This window comes from Buteo buteo, chromosome 1 (genome assembly GCF_964188355.1).
Source record: "Buteo buteo chromosome 1, bButBut1.hap1.1, whole genome shotgun sequence".
In the NCBI taxonomy this organism is placed as follows: Eukaryota; Metazoa; Chordata; class Aves; order Accipitriformes; family Accipitridae; genus Buteo; species Buteo buteo.
In genome coordinates, this window is record NC_134171.1 from 29,317,421 (window position 1) to 29,330,707 (window position 13,287).

The 13,287-nt window shown below is 37.0% G+C and overlaps 1 protein-coding gene across 1 annotated transcript in view; it reads right to left on the reverse strand.

The window, feature by feature from the left end:
* Positions 1 to 1,928: 1,928 nt before the first annotated feature.
* The window catches only part of NFXL1 (nuclear transcription factor, X-box binding like 1), a 50,282-nt gene continuing 38,923 nt past the window's right edge, over positions 1,929 to 13,287 (reverse strand). The window contains exons 21-22 of the mRNA XM_075025391.1: positions 10,318 to 10,371; positions 1,929 to 5,204 (exon numbers count right to left, since the gene is read on the reverse strand). Coding sequence (XP_074881492.1) covers positions 5,031 to 5,204; positions 10,318 to 10,371 — 228 coding nt within the window. The 3' untranslated portion in view covers positions 1,929 to 5,030. The remainder of the gene's footprint in view (positions 5,205 to 10,317; positions 10,372 to 13,287) is intronic.

A 13,287-nucleotide genomic window follows, 5' to 3' on the forward strand; every position in this document is an offset into this window, starting at 1 on the left:
TCCTGGCTAGCAGCAAGGATGATACCCCTCCCGTAGAGAGTTAATATATGGCCAAGACGAACACTTCTTCCTAGCTTTCTTCCCAAGCTTCTTTTCCAGATATCTTTATTTCCATACCTTCAGATTTAGGCCCTGACACTTTCTGTTTGTGTGCAAACTTTATGGGACAGAAAACTGGGGGCTCTTGTGCTGCTTCTGGAGTGCCACTGTACGTGAGTAACTGCTGCTCATGGTAATTCAGTCCTGCATTTTTTTTACCCCACCAAAGTCCCCCGCTGGAGGAAGGCATTGCTTTTGTTTTAAAAACAATTGCACAAATAATAGGAAAAGCATGGCAGGAAACAGAAGCAAGAGCATTTATGCAAAAATCTTCAAATTGCTTAATGTAAACCAACAAATAATCCATATTGTAATGCTGATAAAAAGAGGAATCAAACCATAATTCATTGCTTATTACAGTATTTCACAGAGATTAGTTAGCCCTGTCAAAAATTAGAATAAGAACAACTGAAAACTGAAATTTAAGAGGTGCAGTACATGGCTCAGACTGCAAAGCCAGCTTGGCCTTGGATGGAGGATGTCTTATTCAACAGTAGAACTGTAAATTCCAGACCCCAAACCAGTCTTGACTCCTAATCTCATACTAATTTCCTCAAGTGAGGGAGCCATTCAAATTGCAGTTTCACAACTACAGGGTTCAGCCACAGCGTACAGCAGAGAAAGCCTAAGCCGAGTTCTGGTTTTGTTGGCAATTTTATGGAAATCGCTGCATGAGAAACAATTATTTAGATTAAATAATACTTGGTTGAATTAAGCCACAGTTCCCTCAGAGTATGACTTATTTCTGGACAGCTGCCACTTAGCCTACCTTATGACTGACTTTAATATATCACAGAGCTCCTACTGATACACTGTCCATAGCAGAAACTTGTTCTCTGGTAGCATGGCATATAAACATTTTAATGCAGAGTCCAAATAATTTATTAACATGTAACCATTAGTGGAAAGAAGCAAGCACATCTCATTATCTTATAACTCATCTTGACTTCATTTGATTTTTCTCTAACTTTTACCTTGCAATTCCCTTCCTAGTAAATACAGACCACTACAGTATCTTCATTTTATAATCTTTAGAGCAATTGATTGATTTAATTGAATGATAAGGGCAGACATGAATACAAATTTACATTCATGAAGCAAGAAAAGGGAGCAACTTAAATGCCCTTAGGTAACAACTGGTAATGGGATGAAATTGAAGCAGAAGAGGGATATCTGAACTAAGCAAAACTGAGGACAGGGTTGCCCACAGACTGTCTGCACAAGAATACTCCAACCTAAAGCACGCACCAGACAGCAGCCACCACACACACATCAAGATTCTGCTGCCTCACACAGAAACGCCCTTCAGACCAAGCATCTCTGTGCTCTAACCCCACAACACGCAGGCACATTGCTCTCAGAAAAACTGGCATATAGCAGACATCCTTTGGAGCCAGAACTACCGAGATTATAAACTCAAGAGTTCAGTGCTTTAAAGCCACAATCAAGCATCAAAGCTGCTATGAACAAATTTTGGTGCTATCTGCATAGTAACGTTTCCTTCTCTAGTAGTTAAGGTCAGGACAAATGTCTCATAAATCAGCTGTATTTCCCCACATGAGGCCAAAAAAGTCATCTACTAAGTCCATTCCCATTTGTTTCATCTTAATCTACTTCCCCAACCCATTCTCACAATTCTGTCAGAGCAGTAACATGAAGGAACATGATTACGTAATTCCAGTATTAATCCGAGCAGTAAGAGCTATCCCTGCCAGAGAGGGGAACAAAAAGCACGCCTAAAACTTCTGCTGCACTATGTCAGTCGTCATTATCCAGGAGAAATTTGCTGCTTCACTACACCAGTCCTTGAGAACAAACACATTTTCAAGTTGCTTTTGACGCGTTTATTGTCTGACTTGGTTTTTACATGAAATTAACACACACACTGGCTTTGTCCTTGTTAGAGGTAACAAACTTGCCCAAGGAGTTTCCAATCCAAAACGTGTTGATCACTTGTAAGCACCTTGGTTCAGCAGACAGATGAATGCTCACCAGAATGCATTCAGAACCAGGAAAAGCCCCCCCCCCCCCGTTTTTTTTTAATTTATTTTACACATAGCTAAATAGTCTGCATGCTAAGTATCCTCATGATCAGGCTTCTCTCTATATAATTTCCTTTCAACAGCAGGTCAGATTATATAATTTGTTTTAATTTATACTTACCAATATGCATTTTTTTGGTAAACTGTTAACATAAAAAATATTTGCTCATTACGTTATGTAACAGTACATTACATTTTACCTTTAGTTCAATATTTCCTTTCTAGAATTACCATCTTTCATGTATACTGAATAACAGGCGATTTTATCTGTACCTTTTACTTCAAAGGTTGTCATGCTTGCAACACGCAGCTCCAACCAAAGAGAGGCAAAAAATTAACTGTAAAAATAATAAAAAAAATAGAAACCCGTGATTTATTAACTGCAGATTGCTCAAACCCCCACACTTTTTTAATGCCAAAAAACAAATATCTGGTTCAGCAGGCAGACCAATAGAGTGCAAATGACTCAGATGGTTGGATAAGATACACAGAACTATTTTGAATAAAATTTCAAAAATAGGTACGTCTCACATATGCGAGATTCATGAGTGATACAAATCCTTTAAGAAAGGGAATATGCATACTCATAGACACACTTGTATGAATGGAATGAATTTTTAAAGATTGGTGTGCTTTCTTATTATAATAAAGATGATCAATGAGAAGCAAATCTTTTCCTCTCCAATATTTCACATAAATACTGCAAAATATGCAGAAAAAAAAACCACTAAGAACTACATCAAACATATAACTCAAGTGCAGTTCATTTTTATAGCTCTGTAGAGAGAGATTTCTTCTCTTTGCTGTAGTGGTAAGGAAAAACTACATTGTACTTGTTTTAAAGAAAAAGCTAGCAGTAAATAGAAAAATTAGTTATGGTCATGTAAGTTAAAAGCTGTTTCCACAATGGTCTCGTTCATGTTGATCTGCATGTTTCAGCTATAAAGGCATCTTTTTGTATTTTTGGACAATGCATTGTGTTTTACTTTAGCTGAACAAAAAATCTCTCTTCTTTCTTTCAGTAACAGGAGAGTTACTGGCATAAGCAGTCACATAATAGCATCACCTCACTTGGTTAAAGAAACAACCCTTATATATGGAATTATCTTGCAGGCATTAATATTATAGAAAAGAGTTAAAGTAACAATATGGAAAATGGTTTATTCCTTATACTAGAAAATAAGAGAATACAACAGAGATGCAACTATGATTGCCTAGTGTAAGTTCAATTAATCTAAAACTTTACATACTAATAGCTGGACACATCATGACAGAAGTAGTATGCATTTCTAAAAATCAACTGAATACTCCCCCATAAAATACTATCAAATAACACCAATCCATGCTAAATATTGCCAAGTTTTCCTTACCTCTCTTCTCTTTCACCAAACTTAGGTGAAAAATTGAAAAGACAGTTATTTTCTCCTCATTTTGTCAATCTACACCATCTAAAAGCTACTGCTTTTTGCAGCTTTTCTATTTTTTTCTGCTGCTGAACCATAATTACAATTGGATATCAGCTCCAATTAATACTGGGTCCCTTTACAAGTGGGCCAAGATCAACTGAAAGACCTTTCAAACCAACTGCAATCTTCTCTACTAATTGACACAAATGGTCCCACTGCTTTTGCAGGATTTGTGATGAAACTATATGCCTGAATTACAAGGGCAACCTAATGCCCTTTGGCTTCATACCTCATCTTTCACAGGATCTTGTAAGCACTTCTCAATTACCCACAATGCTCAAGTATCAGCATTTCCAGCACAGATTTAAAAATTCAGTATTCTGATTTCCCCACCCCCAAATTTAACTTGCAGTCCCTCAGCTGAGACAATGCAGCTTCTCTAATAATCTTGAAGCTGTGCAAACCTTTCAGTCCTAGGAACCAACACTGACATCCCAAAAGCAAGGTATTCTAAACTGTCAGCAAGAAAATATATAAATATTTAAAAGATTAGCTAGACAGTTTATACATGATTAGCAAGCACCATCTAGATGGCTTCAGAACAACCTATAATTGTATTGTTATGCTATTCAATTATGGTTTTGCACACCTATGCAAATATTCAAATGTGACATTTATCTACAGAAATAGTCAAGTGGTGCCCTAAGTTCAATTTCAGATTGTTTTTCTGGTGTTGGTGATGGGGGCAATGATGAGAACACATCCCCATATCCTGAAACTACTTCACATCCATGTTCAGCATATGCATCTGTCCATTAAATGAGGTTTTCAATTGGTTTGATTTTGAAGAAACAAGGGCGGGGGAGCAACCAGAAAACAAACTCCACAGTCTGTAAGGGGGCCCTTTTTATTGTTTGTGATACAGTCAACTTGAGAGACAAGTTCACATTTCCTTTGTCTGAACAAAGTTTTGACATGAAGCCCCAGAATATTCAAGCCTAAGTGATCTGAAGTTCCCTGTTAGGTGTTATAATTAAAACTGACATGAAACACAGAAATTATTCTGTGATACAACATAAAGACTAGCATAAGAATACTAATCTTCAATAAATGACTAAATTGATTTTACAGGAAACAAATATTCAATAAAACATTTTATACTAAGCTATTTTTAATAATATGAAATGGAGACAAGGAAAAGTAACACAATGTATTAATAGAAGAGATGTTAACGGACCTCAGTCAGACAAATTACATCAGGACTTCAGCATAGACTAAAATCTACTATTACTTTCAGTGTCTGAATTCAGTTTTGTGCTGTGAATGTAATAAACAGAAAAGGTGACACTTCTTCCCTCCTCTGCACTTTTCTTGGCAAATGGTATACATAATCTATGCATATTAAGTTGTTACACACAGACTAACATTCTAGGAATAATAGCTACCTAAAGCCCGACTGAGGTATATTAAATATTGAGCTGTTTCAGTCATTGTAGACCATGAGCCATGCAACCATCACAACAGCAACTCCGAACATTGGCAGCATAATGAGGTTCTTGTATTTTTGCCATGATGATTGTTCAACTTCTACTTCATCCTTTCTTCTCTTATTCTTTCTTCGCCCTTTTAATCTGTTTTCAAAAGCTTCCAGTTCAGCCTAGATGAAGAAAAGCAAAAGTAGTTGTCATTTGTGTCAGAATTAAAAACAAGGAAATGTGCAATTTTAAACAATTCCCAAAACATTCCCAAAAACCACTTTATAAAAATAAGTGGCAGTCAATGGAAGTTATAAATCTCTTACAGATGAGATGATAGCACTATATCCCATGGTTACAAAGCACTTTGCTTCCAAGTATTAAACCATTGTTGAGTTTCCCATAAAAACATTGCCAAAAATGCAACCAACTGAAATTTTACATTAGATTTTTAACTCAGGTTGGATACGTTAAGCCAAAAAGAGATTGTTATTTTCATGAAATATGTTAAAAATACATTATTTTTACTATTAAAGAAAAGCAGTCGTAAGTATTTAAGCTATTACAGTAATGTATAAAAGAGCATAGGTTGAAATCTTCAAAGACCTCCCCCCGTAAGAAGGATGTGCTCTCTGCTAAAAATAAATTAATAAAAATATAAATAAATAATCTATCATCTTTCCCTCAATTCTTTATGTTTTGCATGCTCAGCTAAATTTTAGATTAATAGCTATAATCTTAGACATGTACAAAAAGTTTCCATTTGTTAAGTGTTATAACTTAACACTTAGTCAGTCATGTATGACTGAAGTAGGTACATAGCATCCTTCAAAAGAAAGCACATGCCCTTGGGCCCCAAAATGAAGCAAAGCAATTGGAAAAATAAAAGGAATGCCAAGTTCCACCCAGAACAGCAGTTTCAGGGTGATGCTCAGAATGAACAGCAGGATCCTCTGATCCATGTTTCTCATCCCCCTCCACATCCTTTTAAAAAGGGTATCAAGAGAATACAGACGAAACTCATTTTAGGGTACAAAGCTGAAATAAAACTGGTAATAGGCAGCCTGGAACAAAGAGCGTAAGACTGAGATGAGACTCCAATGAGGAGCCATCTAACTGCTAGGAAAATCAGAAAAGATGCTCTAAAGGAGAGCTGAGACAGACTAAAACCAGAAAAGGTCCGACGGTTATCTGGATTTTTAGATAGACTTGTCAAGACAGACTAAAACCAGAAAAGGTCCGACGATTATCTGGGTTTTTGGATAGAGTTGTCAGCTACTAGAGAAAGCACGGGACAAGAGACTAGGGAGCAGAAAGGCTAGATGAACTGAAAGAGACAAGAGAGAAGGGAGCAGCAGAGCGCAGCAAGCCGGGACCGGCTGGGCAAAACGCGCAAGACTGAGCTGAAGCAGAGGAAACGTGGACAGTGAACAGAGACAAAGCCTGGCCATGAGAGGAAATAAATCTACATGACTACTACTGCAGTGCTGCCAGGAAGAGACGGACTAAGACAATAAGGTAGGTGCATTAAAGAAACAAGAATAAGACTTTTGGGAAATGGGGAGAGAAGTAGTCCAGTAAATATAATTTTCCTTTGGAACTCAAGATTGCCTGATGTCTGGTCTTCCTCTACTGACAGCAAATATTTGTCAGAGTTTCACAAAGCGGATCTTACTTCCCTTCCTGTGCCAGATACCACTGTTAGCAGGAGAAAGGGACCCATTTTGATGTCTATTCCTTTGTACCTAATAAAGGCAGAAACTGTTGGCACTTCTCTGATGATACAGGAGAAAAGTTAAAAGTTCCACAGCCTGCTATTTGAAACAAGATTACTTTCAACTAGCTAATCCTCCTTTAGAAAAGCAAAGTATTTTAATGAAACAGTTTTTCAAAATCCAAAGTCTGGAGGCAAGTGCAGAGTTCTTAAGGTTTTACAGATAACGTGGCAGTATTTAATTTTACACAGACACTAAATAAAATTTGGGGCTTCTATACTTATTATATACTTGTGATCTGTAGGTTTTAAAAGCAGAGTGCTTCATGAATTGCAGCAATCTGAATTAAAATATAAGGCTCGAACAATTATATAACAGGTACTGAATTGCTTTCCTAGTGATCTTTATAAAAAGCCAGCTAAAAATAAATACCTCATAAAAAAACAAAACACAGAATGAAAAAAGGTTCGTGGGCACAGAATACAAGAAAGAAGCCATCACTGTCCTTGAAAAGCTACCTACAGATTTTATATAACTGTCATCATTCCCAAAGTGTCACCTCAATGATCTCTGAACAATAAAGTAATGGTTGTGCCCAGTGTTCAAACTACCTTAATTTTTCAAGCTAAACAAGCTCAAGCTTTTTGTTGACAGTAAGAATCTTACTTCTTTGTGGATAGACATATTAAAAATAAAATGAAATGCATTTATTTAAACTGTATACTCAAAACAATTTGATGTCAGATAATGTCTAGTTTAGTGTTACTCAGGTACTGGATTTTGCTCCTTCATGTGTTATTCTCTATATTCTTCCTGCACTGGAAGGAGTAGCAGCCCCATGGGGAAATGTAGCTAAATGAATGCAAGTAACAGTGACTATGCAGACACAAAGCATATATCCTGAAATTGCAGGTCTTGTATTTTACAGGGGCAGGAGCATGCTTGACTTTTGTAACTTCCAAGGATCTGTTAAAACATTTTTCCTTCTAAGAAAAAAAGGAAACAAAATATTTCATACATCTCATTAAATTAGAATTCAGGTTTGAGACTTGGCTTTCAGTGTTGAAACTCTTGACTACTACCACTTCGCTCAAAAATCTAACCAAATCTTTTACACTAGAGTGGGACAGAGGGAGAGAGGGCTTGGTCTGAATTGCTAAATAATCAAAGCACTGATCTTTTTTCCACCTAGCAATTGTGAAAACCCTGGCCTCACATGGTGAAGCAGAGAGAAAGTTTGGCTGCTAGGGCCATGACAAAAAGCCTAACCAAGCCGTCTCCCTTCCACTAAGAAACAAGTGATTCCATCTGTAAATGATACTAGCAGAAGCTGCTAGCAAATATAGCAAATACCAAAATATAAATGTGCAGATTTACCAGAGCACTAACTAGTTTGTATATAAAGGATTTAATGAAGTATTAATCAAAACAGGTCTCAAGAAGTTGTGACTAACAGATGAACGGTCTATACAAAAATGTGCTAATGAGATCAGGAAGGTGGTACCAGATGCGAACTATTGTCAGAAGGGAGTATACTCAATAAATATATACTCTTAATGTGACCCAACACCCTATGATAGTGATGTCCTCCAATTTGCATCACCAGATAGCAGATTATGAGATCAAATTGGAAGGGAATCAATTTTAGATAAAAGGCTGAAGTAGCTGAGGTTAGTACTTGTATGCAATTCTACAGCTTATCTATTAGTTACTATTATCCTACTTTTTTTTTATTGGTTTTGTCCATTTTTTTTTTACTGTTGTCCTACTGTTTGCTATTGTGCTATGTAACTGGCCACTCTTAATTAACCTTTTAATAGGCTTGATTATGTATAGGTGAAGTCTTCTATCCCTGAAGCTGCATCCATCACAAAACACGTATGCAGAAGCAGTTGCCATATATTGCCCAGAGTACTGCTGGACTCTAACTGTGAGACTTCAGTGAATGCACAAGTAGAAAGCAATGGTGGTGTGACTGCAGAAACAATCACTGCTGAAGGATCAAGACAAAAATAAATGTTGCACACTATGCTGGTGGAGTGAATCTGCTACAATTTCAGAGGAGCCTTGTTACTGAGACTTTATTTGAGGGACTATAAATTAAGTGATTTTGAGGCACAAATCATTAGTAACTGGGATGCCTTCTGGAATGCACAAAAACACAGTCAGTGCAATACAAACACCAGCAACTTTGAATTTCTACCTCTAGAATTGTAAGCATATTCTTTACATATGTTAAGCATCCATGAGTACACTTCAGTACTTAGCTTGCAGAACCATCAGTTATAGATTTCCTCTGCCTAACAAAATGTTTCAGACATCTGTATGCAAGCTACACTTCCTGACCTATGTCCCAGAACTAACATTTCCAAGGTCAACTTAGAGAACAAGAATTAGATGAACTGTCTACGAGTTGTATGAGGGAATATGTGAACAATATTGTAGACAGTTGAGGCATGAATGTAACAATAAACATTACCAGAGGATCACAAAACAGTGCCTGGACTCCTGGACAACAGGTATCTAACTGTATGCTTTTCCTGCACGATGAACAGACACACTCCCCGTTGAAAAACAAAAGCAGGCCTTGCTAGAGCATTGGTTGGTAGACATAATGCTTTAATAAAGTCTCTAGGCAATTAATCAAAGTATGCATAACAGGAGTTGTGACCTGCAAACTGACTATCCTAATGAGATTGGGGAAAGGTACAAGACAATCAGGCCTGTCCCGCATCCCCTTTCAAGCAGGGAGTGAGCCAGTGCTCTGTGATAATAATGGAGTGTGACATGCAGGTGAAAACACAAGTATAACCTAATACATAACTGTTGTGATAATTGAGTAAAAGGAGAGTCAGAAAGCACACACTGTACTTAGAATATGACTTGGTGTCAAATGCTCAGGCACAAGCATACATGTATGAGCTGGTTGGAAGGAATACATTAAGGCTGTAGCCTCCAGATGACAAACCTGACCTAGCCATCACCACCAACCAAGCTTACGGTTTTGCCTGAAATACGGTTAGTACTAGTGTCTCCGGGCAGCTGGCACAGAAGCTCCTTGGATTACAATGCTGACAACATATGCTCACCAACAACAGCAATTACAGTAAATACACGTTTTTTCCTCCCCTCAGAGACCTTGAAGGAAAAAAAGACTCATTTAGACTTCCTCATTGTTTCATAATGGGAGGGAGGAGGGAAGCTTCACCCAATATTTAAACCTCTATGGTGGCTATTCAGCAATTCTGTGGTGTTTATGCACTATAAAGTGTTCAATTAAAATCAAGAGTACTTAGTATTTTAAAAATAAACTATACTATACACAGTTATAGTAATGCAAGATTAAACTGATTAATTATAATTTTGCATAAAATTATGAAAATTGTTTGGGAAAATACGTGGGCTCTTAACCATTGTAAATCATTCACAGCACACATCTTGGAGTAAGATAACAGCTGACAGGAATGACTGTGCATATCACATTACAAACTATACAACTTTAGTTGCATGTAAACGAAATTATTTACTAACAAGAACAAGGGGGGGGGGGAAGAAGCAGGTGAGTAAGAAAGGTTGATACCTGTTGTCTTCGTTTCTCTTCTTCAATAGCAGCTTTGGCTTCCGCCTCTTTTATCTGTCCAGACATACAAAGCGATAAGAAACTGTTGTAAACAGCAGCTAAACCTATTTTCTTATAGAGTCATAATTACTCCTATAGAATGGTTCTCGGCAAAAGCGAGCAAAACCTCCATCAACTGAGCTCTCAACTTATTCAGATGACAAAATACTGTCAGAAAAAGCTGCATCATCTCACATTTGGAAAACATGGAAGATATAATGGGTGCTACAAGGTTATAAATTGAACTTCTGACTTCAACTTGACAAGCTCAACCAACAAATATAAAACCTAAAAAGAATAGTTTGTTTGCTAACAACCAGGAAAATTCCTAAAGACAGTTATTTTTTCAGCAACTTTATCCTCAATTCAGTACACTTTACACATACAGATAATTCCTATATATGTATATAATTTACAGACACGTATTTCATTCCAAGTACTTTAAATATTCCCTGACTGCTAGAGCAAAAGGAAACCTCTGTATTTGTATTGAATATGACATATATCGGATAATGCATAACCAAACTGCTTTAAAGTCCTTGGTGCAATGCAAACCAAACAGAATTAAAAATGCTCCACCATCAGAAAGTCCTATGAAAAGAAGTCATGAGAGTTACAACTGATAATTCTACAGAAGTGTTCTGTAGTGTTCAAGAGAGCAAATTAAATGCTAGAAATTATTAAGAAAAGAAAGGTACAGAAAAAATGTCAATGTATAAATACATGATGCACTTGAATCTTAGCTCCTGCATTCAGTTTTGGTCCTGCAGTAACAAAAGAATGTAAAGCCTGAACATATACAAGAGATAACAGGATGGAGTGGCTTTCATCTAAAGAGATGCATAACTAGGATTCATCAGGTGACTAACAGGGCACAAAATCCTGAAGAGTATGAAGATGCCAAATAGGGATAAAACATCAATAATTATTTTTCATAATACAAAAGCAAAGGCATAAAATGAAATTACCAGGAGGCTCGTTCATAACAGAGGGAAGTATTCTACTCCCACATAGTATTTGGCTAAATCTAGAAATTCAGTGCTACAGGATGCTTATAGATGCCAGAAGTTTATGTCTACTGAAAAACAATTAGGCATGCTACGAAGTGATAAATCCAACAAAGACCATTAAACAGAGAGACACCAGCTCGACCTTTAAAATTCCCATAGTTAGAGATCACTACAGTAATAGTAGTAACAGGAAGAGTGTACTGGGGAAGTGTATGTATCTGTCATCTTGTATACATTTCTTGGACCTTTAGCATTGCGGCCACTGAGTCACTGCCCTAGAAAAGTTAGATGTAAAAATCTGATTAATAACTTGAAATGAAAAACAGTCTTGATCCTAATAACTGGATGATTCGCATACTAACAGTGACAATAATTTACTAAATATGGTTTGCGCAGGTGGAATTTGTTCCAAACAATTTGCAATTCAAGAGCTCTTGACAGCTAAGGAGAGAGAAAGCACACCAGCCCATGCTTTAGCACACTATAGCTGAAACAGTGTGCACTGAGGACAGGGTCAATAGAACAGTCTATTTGCAAGTTTTCAGACAATTTTTTAAATTGCTAAACCGTACATCAAATAAAAGCATTAGTGAGAATTTCATTAATCTAGACACAATGGCAGAGTCTCTCTTTAGAAAAGTATATAGAAGACCTTTTCAGCCATGCACATCTGAAACCACAGTCTGGTATAGAAAAAATGGCACAACTAGCCTCCTGGTATTTCAGTGCCATCTAATGGCAGAACTTCAGCTCCAAAAAGAAAAAGTGACCCACAAATGTTGAAAAAAGCAACAGAAGAGCTGCTTTTTACACTGGTGTGGTCATGTTTGTATAAGATACATAGGTATAACATACATAGGTAGAGGGAAGCTTAACCACTATAATCACAGTATGGAAAAACATTTCTAGAACTAGATCTTTAATAAAATGTACAGTAAAAGACACATTCAATTCCTCAGAAGCAAGCACATCCTCACTAGGTGCTATACATGAAGAGTTTTATGAAGAGTTAACACACTTTGGTTTTGGAAATTGATGGTTGTTTTGCTACTGTGCAAGCTAAATTATCTTTGTAAATGTCTGCAGGTTTTAAACAGACTTTTTCCAGTCTTGACACATTAAACGGTAATTGACATAAACAAACTACTGTTATAATGTGCATATAATAGGATATGATTCTAGTATGTTATTTACAAGTCAACACAGGCTACAAAAAGGTGCCTAGTAAAAATTTAAATAGAACTTCATATAAAAAAATCCAAAACAAATAAATCCATGTGCTTCTGTGAGGAAGGTATACACAGCTAGGTTATGCCACACAGTATGTCTGTGGCACTGCTTATAGTAGAAACTTGTAGTCATTTGCTCATTGCACTAGACCATTCCTCCCCATGGAGTACAATGTCAGGGCAAGAAACAGGAACTAGTATCTGCTGAAGTAAAACAGCAGCTAACACTGCACTGCACCACACTGAGACATGCTGCTCTGTCCCAGCTCATGCACTCTCTTGTGAATTCACCTTGCTTTAGTGCACTCCATGTCCTATGAACTTATCTTCACACTCTTGCTGGAACTGTTTGTTATGGTTGGGATTTTCTAAAGGCATATCCCAAGAGTCTTCGTATTTGACCTGCTTGCAAAGTTGCAGGATTTGGTCTTGTTAGAACTTGCCAATCAATCCTGAAAACCTGAGCAGAAGCTGACAAGAATCAGCTCTACCCATTGAGTTTTTGGGTTGTACATTTATTACATCTAACATTTACCTGATAAAAACCAAGCAAGCTACGCATGAATTCTTTTTGTTTATGCTTTATAAAGGCTTATAAGACCAAGGTTGATATTCTGTCTCTCTGGGTGACAGCATGCAGCAATTTCAATACTTCATGAAACAGCAGAACTAGGGAGAAGTCACATTTACAG